Here is a 24,794-nt window from a genome sequence, read left to right as displayed (position 1 = left end):
CTGTTTCTGTCATCGTTCACACTGCATGGCTTTAAGAGGACATTCTGTAAAACTGGGGATTCAAAGAGATGCACATCACAGCCTATTCTAGATAGATAGATGGAGATAGATACTTTATTAATCCCAAGGGGAAATTCACATAATCCAGCAGCAGTATACTGATAAAAAAACAATATAAAATTAAAGAGTAATAAAAATGCATGTAAAAGCAGACAATAACTTTGAATAATGTTAGCATTTACTCCCCTGGGTGGAATTGAAGAGTCGCATAGTGTGGGGGAGTCTGTCACTGAAGTGCTCCTCTGCCTGGAGATGATACTGTTTAATGGATGCAGTGAATTGACAGGAGTTTGCTTAGTGCCCGTCGCTCTGCCTCAGATGTTAAACTGTCCAGCTTTATTCCTACAATAGAGCCTGCCTTCTTAACAAGTTTGTCCAGGCGTTAGACGTCCTTCTTCTTTATGCTGCCTCCCCAGCACACCACCACGCAGAAGAGGGCACTCACCACAACCATCTGGTAGAACATCTGCAGCATCTTATTGCAGATGTTGAAGGACGCCAACCTTCTAAGAAAGTATAGTCGTATCCATAGAACTGCTACTTGTTCTCCAGCCTGAAGGGCTAATTCTTTGGGATGTACCTTTCCAAAGTGAAAAATGACAAGAAGTCACGGTTTTTAAGAAGAGTTCTCTACCAGCTTCATTCACAAACTCTGATAGTTAAAGCAGGAGAGGAAGTTGAATTTCCCAGCAAGGTCTTCTGGGCTCAGCATGGCTGCCAAATCTCAAGTTTCTTCCTGTGTAATTTGGCTTACACTTTCAATGGCTTTTTCAACACCAAAAAATATAGGATTGCACAGTATTTGTACATTTGTATGCTCAAATGTATATTCTATAAAAGTATATACATTATTATAAATGCACAGTCAATTAGCGCAGAAGTTTCACCAAACTGATGTTTTTAGAATCCAAATCTGTACCACATAAATCAAACATGTGAAGTCACTGTTACATTATTGAAAATAATGCATTTATTTTTATTATCTGTCTTACAATTTAAGATCTGTGTCATGATAATAAATTATGTTTCATACAATGCATAATCTTTGTTCAAAGTCGTCTGCAACATCCAGTTCTCCTACTGCTTACATTTTGGATAGAAAGCCCCAGGCCTTTTCAGTTCTGCTATTCAAACTTGCCCGTTATGCTATGCCATGTGCGTGCCATGAATTTTGTAGAAACAATGTTGTTCATTGATTTGCCTGGGGAATCACATGATAGGATTGCCATCTACTATTCAGACAGCTAATGTCCTTCAATGTCATTTAGGCTTACCAGCTATGGTATTACGTAAATATTCACAAAAATAATTTCACAATGATGCACTGCAGTAGCCCCTCAAGAAAAGATGACACAAGTTCTCTGTTTCAAGAATGTCCCACTTTTTAGGTGGCCTCTGAAACACCTGCAGGACTACTGGTAAAGGCTCTGCATGAATTGAGCCGCAATTGGCACACTTTTTAGGGCAACGATATTCAGCAACAGTTCAGGGGCTAAGCACTGAATGCCAGGTGGAATGCAAGTGGTAGGGCTGACCCTGCCAGTGGGATTGAATGGAACTATGTAAGGTGCAAAGCCATGGGGTGGAATCAATCTGTTGCGCTATGTACACTAAGCCCACCCCAAGTCATCACAACCTATGGTCTGCCATTTCATAGCAAATGGGCAGTAGCTGTGCACAGTTACATGGGGCTAAGGTACGGGCAGCGCTGCTTAAAGATGGAAATGAATTGCAGACAAGATGTGGAGACATACTGCAGTTTGAGTGTGTAACTAATACTGTGCCTCGTCAAATAATAGAAAAGAACAAATTATTACTAAAAAACCTTTTTAACATGAACTAAATTTTGACTTTGTAGACAGTTGTGCTTTATTAAAATAATTTTGTTTGCATAAAAATGCTCAACTCTTATTTTTTTTGTTGATAGATTTATAGAACTTTAATTTGTCCACAGGGGAAAATTTGGCTTTTTACAGAAGCACTTTCAAGAAATAAATGCAGAAATAGATAAATACATACATACACACACATCAGAATGACTAAAAAGGCAAGGAAATTAAACAGAAAGAGAGCTTCTAATTTGGATGTCACATTCACAGTGAGGTATCATGCACGAACACTGCCATTGGTATAAAGAGCCCCCGCAGAGTTTCTTGACACACTCCTGCTTTATAATGTGTTGACTAAAAGTCCTCAGTGTTAGTGTGTGTGCGTCAGAGAGGGGATGTGCAGCTTTGTTCATAATGGCACTTAGTTTTGTTTTCATTAGCTCCTTTGCTACGATCTCCAGGGGGTCCAGAGTGTGTCCCATAACCGAGCTGGCCTTTTTACATAGCTTGTTGATTTAGTGGTCCTCTCTCCTAGCCTAGAGCATCACAGAATAATAATGATGTGAAGGATGGCATTACATTAAAGGAATGCAGTCTCCAAAGTATTAAAAAAAAACACTAGGCTGCTCTGCTGTTTCTTATATAGTTCTTCTGCGTTCGTCTTTAGTACTTGTATGAGCGGACCACCTCTAAATGAGCTCCTTCAGGAGTGACCGGACGCAGCAGCTCGTTGTTGTGGTGAAAGTCAAGTTTCCAGTTCCATAGTTTTGTTGATGTTGAGTTGTAGACAATAGTTTTGCACCAAGAAACAAATTTCTCCATCTGACACCTACACTGTCTCATCACCCTTATGAAAACACCCCACAAATGCAGCATCATCAGAGACATGTGACGTGATAAGATGTTAAAGTTCTAGCCTGAAGTGTACAGAGTGAAGACAGGACTGTTCCTTGTGGTGCTCCAGGGCTGCTAACATACAAATCAAAAATATAGTCCTCGAGTCTGCCAAAAAGTGGTATGTCTGACAGATAATCCTGAACAACATAGGCTCATCTACCTGCCCATCACCATTTACCCCTTAGCAGGGTCGGCTGGATGGCATCGAGGCAAGTCTCAGATTGATTGGACTGTGTTACCGCCCATTTTGGTCTTGGGATCACGTCATCACTGCCGCCAACTCAAACATTAGTTATATGAAGTCTACGAATGAAAAATTACTGGAAAAGTCATGTAATGTAATGGGAAATAAGCTTGATTTTGTCTTAAGTCATAGGGGGCAGACTGTGTGTGTGCGCGCAACAGCTGAAAACCAATGAGTGCTCAGCTTGAAGTACAGTGTGTAAAATAAAGATACCAATTACAGAATGTGTACTTTAAAATAACATCCTTGCTTTAAAACAAATAGCCACATTTTTAGGAATTTAAGTTAACTTTAAAAATGTCACTTTGTCCTTTTTTTTGGAGAGAGAGAGAGAGAGAGAAATAACATTCAGCTACACTGACCAGGCCACCACTATGTCCAGCAACTTTTTCCACCTCCTCTGGGAATTCCCAAATAGTCCCAGGGTAGCTGCGAGATAAGCCCTCTAGTGTGTGCTAGGCCTTTACCTGGGACTGTCAAGAGCACACAAACTACACTAGCACACCTCCTCAAATGGCTTCTCTTGAACTAAAATACTCTGATGTGCTGCTGCTGTTTTGAAGAGATTCTCATCCTTCTAAGACAAATTACTACATTGTCATCTCTAAATTGCGAATATACTTAACTCAAAGTTATCCAACACATTCTACCCATGTGTAAAGGTAACTGTCCCATTAGTTACTCACCCTAATAGTTGAACAACATTAGTTTATCATTAGACTAGGTTGACTAACACAGCCAGACCTGTTGAATCTAGAATAAGCCATCATTTACACAGGAACATCTGGAACCTTGGAGAACCTTCCCAACCTGCTCAAAAATGACAAAACAGCCAGCAACAACTCATTCAAGAAATGTGAAAGATCCCCGTAAAACCACCAATGAATGGCAGGATTCTCTGGCATCACTTACCCTCAGTACTAATTACTCAATGAAAGTATAAATATAATTCATGGGAGATTAGCAAGGTCAAAACCTCAGCTATCCAAGAGAATGATCCCCAAGCCTTCTGGAATAACGTTTTATACAATAGATAAAATGTATAACTCTTTGGAGGACATCCATTTCTGGTGTAAAGCTAACAGAGTGTTCAACATTAAAGGCATTATACTTGCAATAAAACGTGGGTGGTACTGTGATGGTGTGGAGTCCTTGGATGCCTCCTAACCTGGAAAAGGTGCCATTATTGAAGAAACCATGAATTCCACACTTGACCAGAACATTAAGAATGTCTAGTTGTCTGTAACCTGAAGTGCAAGTCGTGCATCATACAAATGACCTAAAATTCAAGTCTATAAATGAACGTTAAAAGTCTGAGCCTCCTAAACAAAGTGCCTGCTTGAACCCCGACATGTGGTGGCAGGACCTGAAACACGCAGTTCACATTTGAAACGTGGGCTAAAGTCACTTGATTGTGATGTGAAAGACAAAGATCAAATTACAGGATGAGAACAATGCTGCAACCGACTACTGGAACAGGGGTGTTGGAGCACTGTTCCGTAAATAAGGATTTAAAGTTGTACTGTGTGTTCACTGAGGTTTAATTTCTCAAATACTAAAGGTCTGGGGACATTCATTGTGCATGTCATACAATCAGACAGGAACAAATACTTTTTCACAGCACTAACATTCCAATTCAGTGAGGCACAAGCTAGGCTGTCCTGGCAATACTGGACACAGGGCAAGACGACAGTCTCACATAAGAGCCACTGACAAAGCCAACACTGCGGTGTCAACCTAAATGGCACATCTTTAGGGATGTAGAAGAAAACTAGAGTACCCATAACAGAGGACAATATCAAATCAATTCAGACACAGGATAGGAATCAAGGATGCTGGATCGGAGGTAGTGGTGTTGCGGCACCGTGACACCCTGCAGGTCAAATAGAATTGTGCTACTGTAACATTTTATCACTGGAGAACACACCAACTGCATTAACACAATGCAATATGTGTTATGGCAGGCAGTCTGTTAAAGTTGGTGTTAGGACAGTAGGTTAGCAGATTTCAGACTTGTCATTTCAGCATATGCTCAAAGTAGTTTTGAGACTGAAAGACCAAACAGAACAGATCTGAAGCATTCAGAAACAGCACCCATATGGTGCTTAGGCCGTTTTCACCTCAACTGTGCCAAAGTGCTTTTAGTTCATAAAAACACACCAAACACCCTACTACACACTTTGCCAAGATATGAAAAGAATGACCTCTTGGACTGTGGAGCATTTTAAAGGAGCTGTCTCTCAGAAAGTAATGGCTGGGCTGAAGCAGAAATCATGACGGTTTAATTTTAATGTCTACAAACAAAGCGCAAGGAAATGCACACATGGCAGCTTTGCACTACTTGCCAGTCCTCCTTCAGCATTAGATTATCACAGTAAACATTCCCTATCTGGAGGATAAAGGGACAGTATAGTTAACATCTTAGATGAACTCAAAATTCAACATACAAAATGACGCCCTCTCTCCATCACTTGAGGTAGGACCCATGTTTTATATTCCCTACTCCTGTCTAAACAGATTGCCAAAATAACCAACTATAGAAACTAAGGGGGTTTGAGCTACCCGATAATCACCTGTAATTGCACTTTATTTAAAGCAAATATTTCATAAAGAATCAAGTTGTGTCTGCATAAGCCTCCATCTTTCATCATACTATACTTCTCCTTGACCAACATTATGAATGGTCATGGAAGTATAGTTACAGAAAGCCTCTATTTTGAGGATAGTTAATGTGCACAAGTTAGAGACAGGACATTAAAGTAAAAATTCCTTGTGCACAATATACAAATACTTCTGCAAGAGAAAAAGCAATGTATGAAGTCAGTTTAATGCAAATGTCAAAACCCCACTTTGAAACTTTTTTTTTTTTTTTTTAAAAAGCAAAAGTCCAGACTGAAGAAAAAAGGATTCCAATATCCCCTTGCACACCCTGTCAAGAACAGTTTGGCATCAGATTCATAAATTGAGTGAGAATTCTAATGGAATCAGTTGACTGAAAAGATCTGCAGTCCTTACCCATTCTACGATTGCTCAATGAATATGTACTCAAAAAGGTAACCGAGACCACCACATGCTTTTACCAACGAAACACAACATGCATTCCAAAGGACTTGCACGAGACTTGATAAGGCCTTTTCAACAGCCAATAGGAAAAGAAATGAATGAAGACAGGGGTGGGGGGTCGAGGAATTACAGGCAGATGCTAGTCAAAAAACTTCAAGAATGCCAACACGAGTTATACATTCATCTGGAAAATAAGCACAAACACTGAATGGCAGACTCTGCAATCCTAGGTAGTGCTGAATGAACAATTGCTGAGCTGATTGTACCCAAGTCGTTTTGCATAGGTCAGTAAATCCTCATCTTCTAAAAATTGTATTCAATGGCAGCAAATTAACCTTTGTTTTCAAACAAATCCCAAACCAGTTGAGGGACAGTAAAAACTAGCAAGCTTCCAAAAACAAAACTACAAAGCTATAGCAGCTACTGGACTTTAACCCCTTCCCCCAGACATAGCCAAGTTGCTTTAACAGCCCTGTGGTTACCAAATGCAACACTGGCAAAAGGATGCCGTTAGCAATGCATGAACTCCAATTACAAGATGCAGATAGATTACCACCTGCTGCTTCCTGCAATCCTGTCCATTGCACCAGTTTTCATTTAAACAGCCCTTGTACAAGACAAATGGTTTAAAAGTGTAGTAAAAAGCAAAGGTTTGCTACACCGAGCACAAATTCTCTCAGGATTGCAACATGACACGGTTCACAACTTTTTCTATTTAATGATAGCAGGGAAGTGATGTAGACAATAGTTACTCCAAAAACTGTACTCAATTATATGCAACAATACAAAAAAAAACAAAAAAACCACCCTCTAGATTTACTACCAATACTAGTGCACAAAGGAAAATTTGGTGGAACCATCTCAATTTATGGGTTGTAAGTATACTAGGCATTCTTGGACAAATGCCAGAAAATGTATAGTTACAGTAAATTTTGTGGCTCCTGACATTTAAAAGTACTCCGCTGGACAAACTGCAACTTTTACAGGAAGTTAAGAATCTTATTATGCAATTATAAATTTAGAACATGCACACAAGTAGCTTTTATAATGCAAAAGATTCCGAACAGATTAAAATGGTCCAACCACCAACCTTAATTTGAAATTCTACTTTAAAAATATGCTGTGTAGAACTCCAAACTACTTGCTCATCTGGAAAGCTTTAAGGATCCATCTTCAAAAAGGAGACCCCATTTTGAACAGAAATGTTAATGCCTTGAATTTATCACCCATCTGCCCAACCCAAATATGGGCTACCACTCAATACCACCCCACAATCAACAAATTTACAATAAATGGCTAAATTACTCAATTTTGTGCTTAACATGTTAGTTTATTAAAAGTTTTGGATACCTTGAAATTTTATCCATTAAGCACATTTACCACTGCATGTCAGATCACATTTAAAAGCACTGGTCCAGCCCAATCCTGATAAAGCTGGTCAACTCTTGCTGATGGAATGTACTGGGTTATTTGTACATTAAAAAAATATGGGAAGTTACATCTCTTTACAAGACAAGGTCAATGACTGAATTTGTGCACAGCAAAAACTTGTCACAGACCCAGTTTAAACTAAATGCAACAAAAAGCAGGGCAAGTTTTCAGTTTTATTGGAAAACAAAAATATACAACTTGGAATGGATTTTTGAGGCATGTTTATGCCACAACAGTTTAAGAAGGAAAACAAGTGGCTAAACAAGTTTTAAAAGCAGAGTCAAAACTGAACAAGGAGTTATCAAACAGGACAGCAAATACAAAAAGTAAGTGTACGAGTACCTGGATGATACACCCGTTTTTGCAATAGTGCAATGCGGAGAAATTTTATATATACTTTGTCCATTGTCCATGTAGAGTTATTACTCCACATTAGGTGTTTACATGCCAACATTGTTGCCAAGTGACATCCAGCTATGACAGATATGGGGAGATGTTTCACTTGAAGTTTGTGGCAAGGTTGCTGGGCAGAGCGATTAGTCAGTTGCACTTCTAGACCAAGCCACATACAACTGCTGACTTGATCTGAACAAGCCTGGACTTGATACGCTGGCAGCAGGGTGGGGCGGGGCAAGAGATGAGGACTTCAACCCTAGAAATACTGTACATGCATTCCTTTGGACAGCAGGGGAATAAACATTTTACAGATAAATTACAAACAAAGAAAAAGGCAAATAAACAAATTTATACAAGTTTATATACACACAATGCCTTCACTTCGCCGTCATCATCTGTACAAATTCTATGGGGAGAAAGGAGAGAAAGGAGCCAGTCAATCTTAATGCCTTAATTATTGGTTAAATATAAGCATCTGTTCAATTAAGAAAAGGTACGGTTCAATGTATTACTTCAAGCATACATACATTCTAAACTTTTAAAATCCCATATAGGCACAACCACAACAGAACTTAATTGACCCACAATTAGTATTGTGCAAGATCACACACACACACTTTTCCTACTTTGAAATTCCCTCCACATTTTACACAATTTCATTTCAAGATCAAGGGCAATCTCTCCTGCCAGCTGCACAAAGGTTGAGATTGTATCTATTTATATAATGTCAACTTTTACTTCCCCAATTAAATTTTATATACATGTGGATATAGGTAGAAACTTCTGCAGATACAAAGAAAATGCGTACACGGTCATAGCCACACAACTATAACCAAATCAGATTTGGCTAGAAATGTTGCATGCAGGAAAATAGTCTTAAGAAAATTTCTAATTTGATTTTGGGCATTAGTAACTTGATCTACAGTAATTGCATACAAGGCATTAGATTTTATAGGATTATACATTCTTAAACATGAAATTGCCAAGTCAACATTTAATGAAGAATTACAGGTAACTAGAACCAGTAAAGCAACACTAAAAACAGTTTCTTTATACCTTCATAGTTGACTTGTCCATCACCGTCAATGTCTGCTTCCCTGATCATTTCATCCACTTCTTCATCCGTTAACTTTTCACCAAGATTTGTCATTACATGGCGAAGCTCAGCAGCACTGATGTAGCCATTACCATCCTTCAAAAAGAGTGTTAAAAGAACAAACAAAATTAGTAACCAACAATGAATTGTACAAGACATGGTCTAAAACTTGACAATTACCTTTTCAACCATAAACTGTTCTGACAGGTACTAATGGATCACACACCTTGTCAAATACACGGAATGCTTCTCTTATTTCCTCTTCACTGTCTGTATCCTTCATTTTTCGTGCCATCATTGTCAAAAACTCTGGGAAGTCAATCGTACCATTTCCTTGAAACAAAAAACAAAAAACCAAACCCTGAGTAAACATATCCTTAAAACAGTGAATTCCTACTCAAAATCTAAAAACCTTACCATCAGCATCAACTTCATTGATCATGTCCTGTAGTTCTGCTTCTGTAGGGTTTTGTCCCAGCGACCTCATTACTGTTCCCAACTCCTTGGTTGTGATGGTTCCATCTCCATCCTTGTCAAATAGTGAGAAGGCCTCTTTAAATTCTGAAAGAAAACAGCACAAGGTTACACCCCAAATACACAATTTCAGATACATGCAAATATTCTAGGTGCCAACAACTTCTGACGCGAATGTTAAAATTTGTTTCGACAAAGCTTTCAGTGCTTATCTGCAACAAAGGATTTGCATTTTGCTTTACAAGCAAAAGAAACTAACTTTAAAACTGGCATGGAAGGAGCAAAAGCCTTTCCGATTTAAACTGCAAAAGTATGATGACACTTGATTTACAAAATTACAGGATATGAGCTTTTTGATCAGTGAGTTGATCAAACAGAACAGTCTTTGTTCAGTCTACACAGGAGAATCTAAAGTTCATTTCACGGACTACCTATGCTTGCCCTAAGGCTAAACCTACAAGTTTAGTAGAAGAAACACTTGAACTTGTCATATTAGTTGTAACAAGCAAAACTACAAAAACTTAACAGGATACAAACACATATTATAACATTTAATAAAAATAATCCAAGACATATGCAGGTCCTCATACTTGAGCTGGTCAATTGTTAAATCAGAGGTTACATGAACAATTCACATTTACACCAGACACTTTAAAGCTTGCAAACTTAAGGAATAGGGAAAAACACAGAACCTCCACAACTAACCTAGTAACATTAAATTCAAAATTCAAAGTTAACGGCTTTAAATGCAGACTGCTCACTCCTAAATGCTACTTTAATTTCATTCACAACACACACACTTCGACATTGCTGTCATGTCTAAAAGCACAAGGCAAGAACAAGCTCTTCTACAAATCTTCCTCCACACCTGTGTTTATTTCCGGCTTTTCAGGGCCTCCTTGCCACTTGCTAACTTGCTCAACCACTATGATATAAATCAGTAATCAGCTACTACATTAAACTAAAAGGAATACACCTGCACAAGGCCTTACTAGGGCTGGAACTTTCTAGTCTGAAGTTTAAAATTTTCATCCTTATTAATCATTCTGGTATTATAACTGAGCTTCGGTAAAAAGCCCAAACATTTTTGAGGAAAATGCACCCCATCTAAAAATTTAACACTGTGTCTTGAAATCTGACTATGTACAAGCAATTTAACACTATCTTTGGATAAACTGGTAGAAAGCAGTTGGGGAAATCACTTGCAAAGCACCACATTTTGAAACTAGAGGAAGCCCACCTTTTCTGTCAGGCAACACACACCAATCTACCATTAAGTTTAAAACTCAAGTATAACATCCACAAATGTACCTTTCAACATTTTTACTTTCAACCAAACAGCAACTTTACTTGAGGAAACCATGTACAAATGTAAATCCCAAAAGAAAAACCAATAGTCTAGTAAAATATTGCAATGAAGTAATCAAATACTTGAAATAAACACTTTGGTCCAAATGGTAAATGAAGGTAAGCTATACAGCTCAGACTCAATGTACCAAGATCACTAAACCTGGCAGGAAGAAAAACACAACAACTTATAAAACCAAACATTGCTCAAAAACATAACCCTTATAAAAATGTGCCAACCCCTCAAAGGACATTGTGCTGCAAGATTCAGAAAGAGTTATATGGATTACTAGAGACTCAAGGCCTTGAGTACAATAACACTTCTTTGATGGTTAAAGTACAAGGTTAAACCTGCATGGGAATGATGTATACTTGAGCAGTAAAATGTGAAAAGTTGCATTTTTCTCCCAATCAAAGGCTGAACATTCAAGTTACATGGTAGGTTACCATTTTTCAGCCTCAATTGATTAGAAAATAAACCTTTTATTTTTAAGGCAATGGCCACAAAGTACATTCCTGTATGCCTGTACAGAATGTCAAAAAAAGTTTATATTTCTAATGTTACGATTTTGTGCTAAACATTTCCTTCTATTACTTTACTGTGGGTTTGTCAGAAAAACACCCTGAAAGATTCACTCACGTCAACAGGCCATCTACTGTATATCCATGCAAGTCAGGACATTCACTTCAATCAAGTGTGCAAATTCCATTTCCAATGTGGTCTTTGAACAGAATATTGTTTTGCTGTACAGTCTCCAATGTAATTCGGCAAAACATGATAAAAGGAGAACCAAAAATGGCCAACTATTGCTGGCAAAAGGAAACTATCAATTAATCCAGAGGGAGAAAAACAGTACAAAAGGAAATGCAAAAGGCACATGCCAGGCATGTTGTCCAAAAATAACATTCCCGTTGGGCTGCCTCCATATGGCGCACAGATATTCAGCATTTACCCCATTTTTTCCAAGTTACCTTCAGTCTAAACAGGTGCAAGAGGATTAGCAACTGGAGAACACTCCTTTGTAAGCCAACTGCTGACTCATGACCACTGAATCAAGGGTTCCCCTTTACCCTTTGATTAAGGATCAGTTTAAAAAGTTCTGCACACAGCAGTTAGTCTAAACTGAACACTTTTCCAAAAACAGGATTTAAAAAAAAAAAAAAAAAACAGCAGCATCATACCATGTTAGAACTAGAACAGATAGTTCAGCGTGGAAATGAGCCAACCCACCCACAGACCAGCAGCAGAAAAATTATCTAAACTCAAAACCCACACATTCAAGTACACAGAAGACACTCAATTATATACGCTGACAAGGGCACTCTTTTTGTCCTATGTGCCTACAACTTAAGATGCCTGTTCTGATCAACTATTGTACACAATCTTAACACCATCCATTACTGCAAGTTTAAATTTCAGGGAGATTACTCATTCCATCCATACACATTTTAGAGGCAAAATGTGTAATGGCCTTGTGATTGGACTAAAGCAGCAATGAAATATATGCACTCCTAAAAAGGTACAAAATTATTCATTTAATGTGGAATGTGAATGGCAGACTAACACAGAAAGGAATAATCTCTAGAAGGTGGTGGGGTGGCTAAGGCACTGGCTGCTTTAACCCCAGCACATCCTGCTCAACCCTCAACCTGACTTGAGTGACCCTGAATAATTCAATTAAACAGCTTCTGCAACAGTAGCCAAGAATAAAGAGTGGTGGTAACTCTTAGCAATTGTTTTGCATTATACTACAGAAAGGTAGTATTAAACTAAATCCCTCCTCAATTTGCCATCTGTCAACAGGCATTGTACAATTAACTGCATAGACTTGCGCATAAACCACCTGTGTATTTTTAATTAGACTAACAGAATCTAAAGTGAACTGTCACTAGATGTTCACACTTCAGTAATTCAACTTTAACTATTTAAAAAAATTCCTGTGTGGAACACACAAAAGGGCAAATATACATTTAAAATGCTACTCACCAGCAATCTGTTCCTCTGTTAGTTGATCAGCCTGCCAAAAACAAACAAAGAAAACGCATTACTGGCAATACACGAAGCGCAACATCCAGTATTGCCGTTCCCAAATATTTAAAGACACAAAACCAAGTAATAGTTTTTAGAGTCCCATTTGTAAGCCACATAGTTTCGAAAAACACCCTAAAGAAGCTCTCTCCAAGTACATTCAACAGTCGAGGTCTACAGAGAAATCTAGGTGAAAGGTAAACAAAGAATATTTAGTCACAACACTATAGCAGGAGAAAGACTTCCTTTATTTAGAGCAACGCTCCTCCTTTGCTGGTCGTCTCAAAAGCACCACGCCTTATTGCAGCAACTTGTGCATACAAAGATTCCTTTAATATCTAGGATGCCCACGGAGTTACAGAACATTTACACTGCTGTAGGCAAGATAAGCCGCCTAGTAAGTTATACGTGAAACTAGCGTTATTTAATAATGAGCTAAAGAGAATTTCAACTGCAAACCAGGACTAATACGGCCTGAACAAAGTGCTTGGAACATCTTTTCAAAATGCGCTATAGTAGGCTGGGCCGAAACACATGGAATTAATAACTTTCGGGGGCCAAGAAATGATTTACCAAAAGTGTCAGCTGAAGAACACGCAGAACGAAAACCTATCAATTTAGCCATTACAGATAAAACGGTCTTACTTCCTGTTCACACCTTCAGAAATACACGTCTGCTTTAGTCCAACATATTAAAATTGCCGCAGCTAAATAAGATGACATGCAAGATTAACTCAAACATGTTTGAAGTAAGCTTCAATCTTTGATATTAAAAAGCACGTTAATGTTGAAAATAATTGCTTCGATAGTGATCTTTTAGGGTGGACGGAGATTTTAAAACATTACACCAATGAAGGCCAAAAGATGCTGGTGTTATTTTTCGTCAAATATACGATTGCGATATTAAGTTAACATAAATCACCGAGTGAAGCTGATAAAGAAGACTTCGATCAATGTACCGCGGGCATTCCAGACCAAAACCGTTTCCACATCATACCCCTATATTCTTATAAGTGAAGGGTGCTTTAAAAATTAAGGTGTTAAGATGGAGAGATTTGTTTAACACGATATATCGTTAAGTCCACAGCAAACGAGAGGAACACAAGTCATCCGAAAACCTTAAAAGCCGCAACTTCAGACCGGACTTGAACCCTCCCCCTTATAAGGTTATTACTTGAGATAGGACTAACTTCTACTCAGGAAACAAGAGTCGGCCCAACCCTTTATTTCGAGAATGCAAAAATTACAACTATGAGGCTACACACGTACCGCAAGTACATTTTGGAGGAGTGGACACTTTCCATCAGTTAAAACTCATAAGACGGAACCCGCACCCACAAATGCGGGCTAATCGGAATCGCAACACAAGTTTGGCATGGCGTTAAGAGCAAAAGCATGAAAGGCCTTGCAGTTGGTTGAAACGTTAGGGCAAAATGTGGACGGATTTGTGTCTTTAAGCATACAAAACTCAATATATGCAAGTTTGCCGCCTCCACTCGTGTAGAAGTATACGTCAAGCATTTTACAGCTAGTTGATTTTTTTTTTTAATAAAACCTAAACAAGAACCACTAACAAAACTCAAAATTAATCTGCACGAGAGAACAGAGCTCACTTACAGCTCTGCACATCAATGAAGGTCTTTACACATGCATTACTGCGCGCACGTGAACTTCACCCGGGGGCCAGAAAGGCAGTGTTTGACAACCAAATCTAAAATGAAGCCTAACAACATATATAATAAAATTCTGACGGAGGGTGTGAAAGCCAACCAACCATACCAGCAGAAAAGAACAAAGAAATAAGCAAAAAAAAAAAAAAAACACACACCCGCATCGTGTCCGAATCACCTAGCGATCATCAAAAAAATCCCATCAGACGTTTTCCTTTAGTTTCCAACCGTCCACCTGCATACGACCACCATCAAAAATAGAAACGACTTCCTCTTACTACTGCATCACTAAATACATATTTTGCCGAGATGAACTCGCTGGACACTTCCCGCCAAGAGTTACAGTAGACAGAATGGAGACAATCCTGCTAGATTACACAAAATCTGGCTTCCAATGTACCAGACGTCTCATAGAAATTAGTAGAGGGGAGAGAAAAATAGGTATAGCACGTACCATCTTGCAACGCTGGTCTTACTCCGAGCGCGACACAAACCACAAACGCCAAGATCTCACACTTCCCGAGTGGAATGAAAACTGCCGGCGACCCGCCGTTTAACTCTCGCTCATAAACACCTCCCTCCACCCAAAATACATCCGCCAGATGGGCAGTGCTCCGAATCACAACTCTGCTCCGATCAGAGTAAAGCTGACATTTGCAGTTCGGTTGGCAGATGGGGGGAGGGCGCAAAAACAATCGTTGACGAAGGAAGAAAAGTGAAAGGGTGGACCCACTGCAGCACAGACCCAAAAAGAGGAACTATTTGAAACGGCGGAGGCAGACGGGTCGTGGCGCGCCATTGTCCGAACTCAGTTCGCTGATGCGCGGGAGGGGAGGGAGGAAATGGGCGAAGGAAGGGGGGGCGACGGGGCACGTCGCACTCTGATTGGCGGCTTCCTACCTGCAATGCGTCACTCCCTTTGCACATGCACTCTGGCGACCGGAGCCTTCGTTTGAGCGGGTATGCGAATGAGCGAGCGAGGTGCACTCTGTACACATTGTACAGTTGTTAGCAGCAAAAAAAAAAATGTGCGTTTGCTGTTTGCAGAGTTTCGCTCGAATTTGTTGGGAGATAGCATGATTCGTCTGTAACAATGACATCTTAAGGCATTCACAACTCGTTATCGTATTTTTGTGCTCTGGAAAAATGCGAATAACAACGGATTCTTCCAGGTCTAACTTACTAATTTTAATGCGTTTTAATTTAGGAAGACATAATCAAGACATAATCTGCCCGTGTACCCCAGAATTAGAATACTTTTTCCTGAAATCGCGTTAAGTAGAATTAAAATCCCTAGTGAAATTTAGTTTTTGTGATACTTTAATAGTCATTTGCAAGCAAAGGGAGAGGGTTAAAGGCAGTTGGATGGCAGGATAATAGCATATATTAGTAGTTGTTACTCATTGGCCTTATCTAATTGTAGTTCTCTTTGCGAACCCCATTTTTGGCTGTACAGTTTATTCCAGCACTTTAATGATGGTACACTTATGCTAGCGTTTATTAATAAACCTGCCCCATAATCCATTTTAATCATCTGTACCTGGAAAGAATATTAAGTTTTGCAAAACTCAGGTAAATCATCTTATGAGAAAGCCTTGCTGGTTCTGGATGTGCAGGTCCTTCACAAGCTGCTGGAGACAGCGGTATTAATAGTTTATTCTTATAGATAGATACTTTATTAATCTCAAGAGGAAATTCACTTATTGCACAATTCCAAAAAATGCCATGGACATGAACATGCAGTGACATTAGTTTCCTGCCATGCCCCGATTTTCCCATACAAAACCCTTTAAACAAAGCTGAAAGTATACTTGTGCTGCTTCTTTTGTGTGAACTGACAAGGCAAATGAGATTTTGTAAGCTAGCCTCCTTACTACTCCTTTAAGGCTGCCATTGTTTAATTCAGTTTTGATGTTATCAGTTTTCTGTATTTCTAAGCATACTGCTAGCAGCAGCTTTTAGACTAGATGTTCAGTTGTGGACTGAGACTCCACCTCTCTTCTTCTACATTCTGAAACTGTCTTTGGTACTATTCAGTTGGGGAGGCAAAGTGATTAGGATCCCTGCCTCTTAGCTCTGTAATTACCGATTTAAATTCTGCCCTGGGGTTTGTCTGCACTCAGTTTACATGTTCTAGTGTCTGCTTGGGTTTTCCTTTAACATTTTTACTTGGTTAGCTGGCTGCTATAAATTAGCTAACGCTCCAGTGCCATCTTATCAGCATCATAGGCACCCGGCAAAGTAGTATGCTGGGGCCCCTGTTTTGATAACAAAACAGAAACATACATAGGCATCAGAAACATTGTGGGCCCCTATGCTCCTGGGGACTAAAGCCAGTGCCCTTTGTGCCCATACATTAAGACAGCCCTGAGCCAAGCATGAGTAAATGTGGGTGTGTGCCTGTGTGAGTATGCTCAAGACATTCTCTCCAAGGTTGGTTCCCACCCTGTATCCATTGTTAGCAGGTTCTCTGTGACTGTGAACAGCATAAGTGGGATTGGTAATGAAAAAGGAACTGCTTTCTTTTTTTCACTGTATTTGTGATCAGATCATTACAGTCCACAGAATTAAAGTAAACACTTGGATTACCCAAGGAAAAACCAACCTTCAGCTTTGAATGCAAAATCCATTATGGGACATATTCCCCTAACAGCCACATTTACTTTAACCCGGCCACAGTAAAGTTTTCAGTTGGCGTGACATTCAATTCTTTGGAGTATGAAAAAAAAGACAGCAATGAAGGAAAAGCAATGAGGATGCACGGAGCATAGATAGTGTTGTAAAAGAAACTGAACGCAAAAACTTGGAACTTTTAGACAGCAATTGTTATCACAGTGTCATCCAATGGGATGTACAGCTAGTGTTAATTACTCCCTTTCTTGTCACTTCTCATAAGACCCTAACTTTTTAACAGATTTCTGCACCACTGAAAGTCACTCTTAAGTTGTTAAGTAGCAGAGCTTTTAGAAATAGTAGTATTTTGCTGAAATTACAGTATATCATAGCAACTGGAGAACCTCTGTTTGCATCCTGGTTCTTCTAGTGCTAAAGTGTCTTGATGACCAGGCTGTAGTTACTGAACTTACTTTTTTAAGTTATAATCTTGGACTGCTTTCTTTCTTGATGCAGTGATGTTCTTTGTCTTTCTTATTATCGAGCAGTTTTCTAGTCTTGCTTTGACATTTCACACCCTTTGTTTTTACTGGTAAAATCATGGGTTTATAATTTGGCATATTCTATGACATTGTGATGGCCAGTATGATTTGCTATGCTGTGGTGCTCTGGGCCGGTAACATCACTTCAAAGTGAGACCCACCAAATTAAAAAGCTAACTAATAGGGCAGACATGGTTGCAGGATGCCTCTAGACCCCCTGAAGGTAGTAGTAAAGGAGAGGTTTAAAACAAAACTGAGTGCCATTACAAACAATGCTGCACACCTTTCTCTGACACACTAACACTTTAAGCTAACAAATTATTCAGCTGAAGTGCGTCAAGAAACGTGACTGGGGCTTCTTCATACTAACAGCAATATGCCTGTATGGTGCTTCATTGCAACTGTTACTGTCAAGTCAGAAGTTTAAGTTATTTTTATATATGTGGATGTTTATATATTTATTAGGCTTTTGCAAAAAGCCAAATTTCCAGGTAAATTTCTCTTTTTTAAAAGGCGAATTTACCTAGACACACATTTGGTAAACTTCCTACATTATTACAAACAAAGGTGTCCGAGTGGAACTTCAAACTGATGCCATATGGGAGCCATTTTTGGTTGCCTAAAGAACCATCCACATGAAGGTTCCAGAAAGATCCTTTGTTCATTTAGATCCATGACTGGCTCCATAAATAGCCATGAATAGATGATAACGGATTTATAAAATGCTAGTGGGTTCTTGAGTTTAAATGGACTGCTGCTGCATATAATCACACAGGGTAAGTCCAGGTTTTCTTGATTTGTTACCTACTATACAATATAGATTTCTGTTTTATCCAGAATGAAATGGGTCTTTGTCAGGCAATGGTTCTATAAGGAGCCATGCAGCCAATTAAGATGGCATTACAGAAATAATATTCTAAGAGTGTATGGATTATGGTTGGCATTGTAAGGCAGCCCAAGTCCATCCTGCATGCTTTGCTGCATACATTTGTACTGCTTTATGCAGTTCCTGTACTTCATTCACATAAACTACAGTGGAATGGATGACAGCAGAAAATACTGAGCAAGATTTTTATTGGCACATTCAATTTATTGAGCCTCTGCTGACGGCATAGAAAGCTCAGCAGGCTTTCTGTTTCTCTCTGTCGCTCTCTTTCATTCTCCGTGTATACTCTGAAAGTTTGTGACAACCGAGAGAAAGTTGTGCCTGAGGTCAAAATGGAGAATGTGCTGTGCTCAGTGTTGCTTTGCATGTGGGTCACTGAATCTGAGGCCTTCCCTCAGTACTTGTTTGATTTGTTTAACTGTTTATTTGTCTGATTATATTTTGTTAAAGTTTTCTGCAGTGTGTTCTGGTGGAAAGCTGTTGATTTCTTTTAATTATTTACACCTTGTTTATTCGGTAGGTATCTGGAAATAGTGTGGAATTAATGTTAGTTAAATGTTAGTTAAAGATACAGGTATATCCTGTGGTTCTGTTCACAAAAAATTAAACATTGAACAGTTGATTGCCTTATTGATTAAACCATGGATTAAAACTATCAAATAAAAAAAAATAAAATCTTTTCGATTTATAACTTTTGAGTGAGTGATTGCCCCCTATAATTACAGAATCAGATTACATGCCTGCTGTATTTAACAGTATAGACACATTGAAACTTGAAGATGAAAAGACAGGCTTTACTCAAATGCCAGAAGAAAGGGTTTGATGAACAAGGTCCCTTTGCAGAGGCACTTAATAATGAACTTTGATTACATTATGAACTTGAAGAAATTGTTCTTTTTAAAACAATATTTATTGCTTATCCCATGACATATGTGCAGATTAAAAATGCCAGTTATTTATGCGTTAGAGTTTGATATATAATGTACAAAGGATGCTTACAAGATGGGAATACAGTGCAGTTGTTTATACAAATTTTTATTCAATTGGAGCTTAAACATGTTAGTTGCATAGGTTTCATGGAGAGATTGAGACAGGGGACTACAGAACACTTCTCTTTAAGTCTGTCATCTTGCTTCTGTTGATCTTCAAATTAAATCATCAATGGTCCCTAATAACTTTAATTACTGTTTTAGTTAAGTCTGCTCTCTAAAACCAATCGATATATTTGCAAAGTGCAATCTTTTAAGCTTTTATCATATTATGGTCACTGAGCATAAAAGTCATACAGATTAATTATACTATATTTGCTAGGCGAGGGAGCACAATTTGGAATGATGTCATTTTGTAGCCAAGAATGAGCACATTAAGCCTATGCCACATTAGATGACTTTTCCAGCGATTTTCAGGCCTAGCCTTCATTTAAATAACCTTAGTTTGTCGGAAGTAGTTGGTGGTGTGCACCCAAGAAGCCAAATGTCTTGTATAATGAATGAGACCTACTAATCTGTGACTGGATAGGATTAAGTAAAAACATGTTTTCTCATTAAACGGAGGGGTGTGCTGTGTAAGCAAGAGAGCTGACAACAAAATTAACTAACAAATGCTCATTCGGAAGTACAATGCATAGCATGTAGTGACGAGGAATAATAATGTGTTTTTTGAACCTCACAAACAGAAGAAGAGCTCCAATGTCTGAGGTCTTGTATTTTACGTACCATAATGAAATGGAAAAAATAATTAAAATAAAAAGCAAAAATTGTGAATTAAAAATAATAGATAAAAGAGAGTTAAGCATTTAAAGATGTGACCAACATATAAAATTCTTAATTTTTTCTATATGTAAATACCTAACAATGCACAGCTTTCTGAATGTAAAATATGTGAAGAAAAATGGCTAGCTAATTAAACAATTTATAGTAAAACTGACCCACTGACTTGTAAAACTGGTTGGAATGACAACTTGTAGCCATAGTAATACCTCAGGACTGAACTTGAGAACCTTGGTATAGAGCTTAGAATAATGAAATGCTGTTTTAGTTAAATACCTTAAAGGAAATCGAGTATGCAGTAGAAATATAATTCAGCATGCTTAAACCATTTCCAAAACACAGACCTAGATACAACTTTCCCATCACAGCCAGGTGTAATCTTCCCTTAGCCAAGCAAATCTAAAGCCATATTTTGCATACTATATCCTAGCAGAAGCAACATTTAAGCAGTGGTGAACTGTCTACAGCTTCTAGGTCTTTGGAAAGATTTTTGGAAAGTCATGAAAAGTTTTTATGAAATATGACATCCTACATTTTTTTGATTGTTGACTTTATTAAAGTGATCAGACAAGCTTTTTACAATAAGTTCAAATCTAGATATTGGCATTGTTTCTGAAAGGGCATTGTTTATTAAAAGTGAGAGGAAAAAAGATACCATCAGAATTGTATTGTTTTTTTGGGAGACTATTTTTCACTAACTGTAACTGACTTTTACCTAGGCTTTCAGTTAATGGATCAATATACAACAGTTTGAGGGCTTATTTATTAGGTGGATTTACCTATCATATTTTGATTTATAACAGGTGAGACATCATTCATAAAGGCTTTCTATCATTGCTATGTTATGCCGTTAAAAACTAGAGGTGATGTATCCTTCAGTGCAGTAATGACCATTGCTAATGCTACTAAAGAAAGTAGAAATTTACGAATGCTGTTCATGTGAACATTTCACTTTTTTGGAAATGCAGTGAACTTCATGTACAATACTTTCAATGTCATTCAGAATAATGCATCTGAATGTTATATTTTTTACATGCTTTAGCATAGTATTTGTATTATGGTAGCTGATGAATCAATATTTATTTTGTTTTTGAATTTTGCCCTAGGTTAAGGTTTCTGCTGTCTTTTTATATATGTTCTTCCTTTGTTTGGTTTTCTTTGTGCATCATGTTAGGAGATTAGTTTATTTGCTCAGTTTGAATGAGTCTAGTGCAGGGGTCCCAGACACCAGTCATGGGGAGGGGGGGGGCAGTGGCTGCAGGTTTTAATTTTAACCCTTTTCTTAATTAGTAACCTGTTATTACTGCTCATTAACTTCTTTTGAATTAATTTTATTTGACTTGCTCTTGAAGACTCGAACCCCTTAATTGTTTTTATTTCCTTAGTTAGCAACCAAACAGTAATGAGATACAAAATGAGGCAAAACCAGCTAACTGTGTCGATCATACAATATCTGAAAATAAAGAAAGATGATGGTCTCAGGAATGCTGATCTGCTCAGGTCCCCAAAACATTTTACCAGTGTTCTTAGAAAAGAGAAAATCGTCAATTTCGGAAATGTCTGCTATTGCACAATGAGAGCAGCAACAAGCCATGGAATTAAAGAACGAGTTTAATGAACAACAAGAATCGGAGCCTAATTAAGCAACAGGTTGGACTGAAGTTGGTTCGAGTTTCAGGCTCTGACTTTGTTGGTCTTCTTTTGGCTCACTTACTTCACCTTTCATTTTTGTTTGGGTGCCATTTAATGAGAAAAAAATACTATCTGGCCGTGTTCAGTGATTTCTGCACCAAAAACACTAATATAGCGTTTTCAGTTTGGGAGCACATGGTTCTAGACCATCACAGCAAACACAGCTTCACTCATACAAGCCCAGTTTATAATTCGTAAACCAGGGGCCTCATGCATAACGCCGTGCGCAGAATTCGCAATATAACATGACGTAAGCACAAAAGCAGAAATGTACTTACGCACAAAAAAATCGAGATGCATAAATCTGTGCGTTCGCCAACTTCCATGTTCTTCCGCTACATAAATCCCAGTCAGAGTGAAAAGTAATGCTCGTGCACACGCCTACTGTCCCGCCCCGTCTCCTCCCAGAATTAGGCCTCTTTGAATATGCAAATCAATATAAATAGCCCTTAAGATCAGCCTTCTGTGTAAAGACAATGGCAAAAGTACGAGGGAAAATAGAAGAATTTCAGCGAATACCAAGTGGAGGCAAGGAAAAACTATTTGTTGGTTTAAATAGTGGTATAAACAACAAAAGGAAGTTGATCGAGTGACATAGCATGTCGGAGAAACTCGAAAGCTCATGTTCACAAAGTTGCACAGTGCCCGAAATGAAAAAGAAGTTGTCACATATACAAGTCTCCGTGAAAAGACGAAAAGTCTGAATGTCATATGAAAGCTTATTAGGGTACTGAGAAAAAAAAGGCACATAGTGTGGAAAAAGCATAAAATGTCAACTTTAATCTCGAAATTTCCACTTTAATCACGTAGTTTATTTTGTCATTAAAGTAGAACATCATAAAGTTCATCTTAAAATCATTTAATTTACTAGTTTCTCAGATCCCATTGTAACTAAAGTAGCATGTTAAATGCTTTGTTTTGTATTTGATCTTCTATGTGTGTGAATCACTACATGATTCCGGGCTTTCTCTTCCTCCGACAGGACACAGAATACATTACATTCGTATTATTACAGCTCTCTGAATAATTAAAATGCTGAGAAGTATACGTGATATCGTTTTCATGATGATAGGAGTTAAAGCATGTTATTAAACATGGGAATATAATGGCGCAGTGATTGTTCATGTCTCACGCAAGATGCTTGCTGCGCCATGCACAACCTTCGATGAACTTCATTACAGAAGTACTGTCTCTTTCAAACGTACTAACCCCCAATTCCTGTCCTTACTTTTCTTTCTCTAAATACCTAATCGCCTCACAATCGGCTCTGTAATAGATGTTAAGCCATCTGTAAGATTAGAATGCAGGTTCTTAAAAACTTTTAAGTAACATTGAAATATCTTCGTAATGTTTAATTATTCTATCCATCTATTCTTCCAGTGTCGCGCCAGCCACAGCAAGAATACAGCGTGAGGCATTAACAATCCGTGAATGAAGTTCCAGCTCCTGGCTAGCGCTGTGGCACTGTGTAGTTTAAGTTAGTTTTATCTGTATAATATAATAAACATATTTTGCTGCATTTCATCTTAAAAATTATATCGTCATCATATGTAAATACGTGCAAAATAAAGTAGCTCAGGTTGTGCAATATTATAACTGTATCGCAAGTTTACAGTGAGGTGATTGTACTTATAAGTACAGACAGTTCTATAAGGAGCACTTGATGGACTGATGGAGCGCGTTTAGAGTTCTTGTGATGAAACTGTTTCTGAATCGCAAGGTCAGTACAGGAAAGACTCTGAAGCGTTTGTCGGATGAGAGCAGTTCAAATAGCAAATGGCTGAGGCAGCGTGCGCTTGATGCTGTATACCGATAATTCTCTTTCCGATTAGCTGCTGTACAGCTGTGATTCACACTCAGATACAGTGATATAAATACTCTGAGTGGTGCAGTGAGAATAATGTGGAAAAGGATGATCCGATGTGCCAAACATTAATGCGAGCAGCTGAAAGAAGAAGAAGGTTCAGTGAGAGTAACAACGCTAAAGCAGTTATTGTATTTGGAATAGTTTGACCGTTCTGTGGAGGGTTATATTGTTACAGGTTAATTACAATCAGATGCATTAAACTAATAAGGAATATGCGGGGATGTGGATCTGAAAAAGAAAGATAAACCACACAGGAACAGTAGCACTGCTTTGATGCTGGGTGCCACCAGTCTGCAAAACCAAGCGGAGAACTTGTGTACGACAGGGTATGAGCTACCATGGAAATGTGCATGGCTTTACAACAAGTTTAGGTTTTATACATACAACATTTCTGTGCGTACGCACCGTTTATACATGAGGCCCCAGGTCTTTAGGAAGTTTGTCTTCATCAATCGTTAAGCCTGCATGAACAGCAAACCCCAGGTTAAGAACCACTGTTATTAATTTTAGCTACTGGGCCATGAAGTAAATTTTAATTTCTGATTCTGATTTCTGATCTGTTATTTGGTCAGATTGTCTTATGGATTGTAGTACAACACAAAGGAGACTCTGAAAGTGAAAAAAGATTACCAACATTTAGTATGTCTTTCATTTATTTGTTGTACAAAACAATTGAACATGTGAACTTATCCCTGTTAAATATATATTAAAGGAATACTCCACCGATAAATGGTAGTTTTTTATCTGTTTTTTAGCTGTTACAGCTTGTTATCTGAATGTACTGTCATACTGAAGGATTCTTTTTTTTAGTATCAAACCATTGAAGAGAGTGCTGTTGATTTGCTAACAAATTGCCTGACTCTGATGTTTTACAACTTTGGGGAGCCAG

At 38.3% G+C, this 24,794-nt stretch overlaps 1 protein-coding gene across 1 annotated transcript; it reads right to left on the bottom strand.

The window, feature by feature from the left end:
* Window positions 1-7,402: 7,402 nt before the first annotated feature.
* Window positions 7,403-15,113, bottom strand: calm2a (calmodulin 2a (phosphorylase kinase, delta)). Its single transcript, XM_039738133.1, has 6 exons — window positions 14,991-15,113; window positions 12,825-12,855; window positions 9,434-9,577; window positions 9,243-9,349; window positions 8,977-9,112; window positions 7,403-8,326 (listed from the first exon to the last, which is right to left on the bottom strand). The coding sequence occupies exons 1-6, from the start codon at window positions 14,991-14,993 to the stop codon at window positions 8,298-8,300; spliced, it is 450 nt and encodes a 149-aa protein (XP_039594067.1). The 5' UTR covers window positions 14,994-15,113; the 3' UTR covers window positions 7,403-8,297.
* Window positions 15,114-24,794: the final 9,681 nt, after the last annotated feature.

Source organism: Polypterus senegalus, chromosome 16 (assembly GCF_016835505.1).
Source record: "Polypterus senegalus isolate Bchr_013 chromosome 16, ASM1683550v1, whole genome shotgun sequence".
Lineage (NCBI taxonomy): Eukaryota > Metazoa > Chordata > Cladistia > Polypteriformes > Polypteridae > Polypterus > Polypterus senegalus.
This window is presented reverse-complemented; position numbering and strand designations above follow the sequence as displayed.

What these genes read in the sequence shown, in the direction of transcription:
- calm2a (XM_039738133.1), bottom strand. An exon ending in AACAGAGGAACAGATTGCTG is followed by an intron (nt 9,578 to 12,824) that starts GTGAGTAGCATT and finishes GTTTTCTTTCAG; the next exon opens with AATTTAAAGAGGCCTTCTCA. An exon ending in TGGACAAGTCAACTATGAAG is followed by an intron (nt 8,327 to 8,976) that starts GTATAAAGAAAC and finishes TTCTCCCCATAG; the next exon opens with AATTTGTACAGATGATGACG.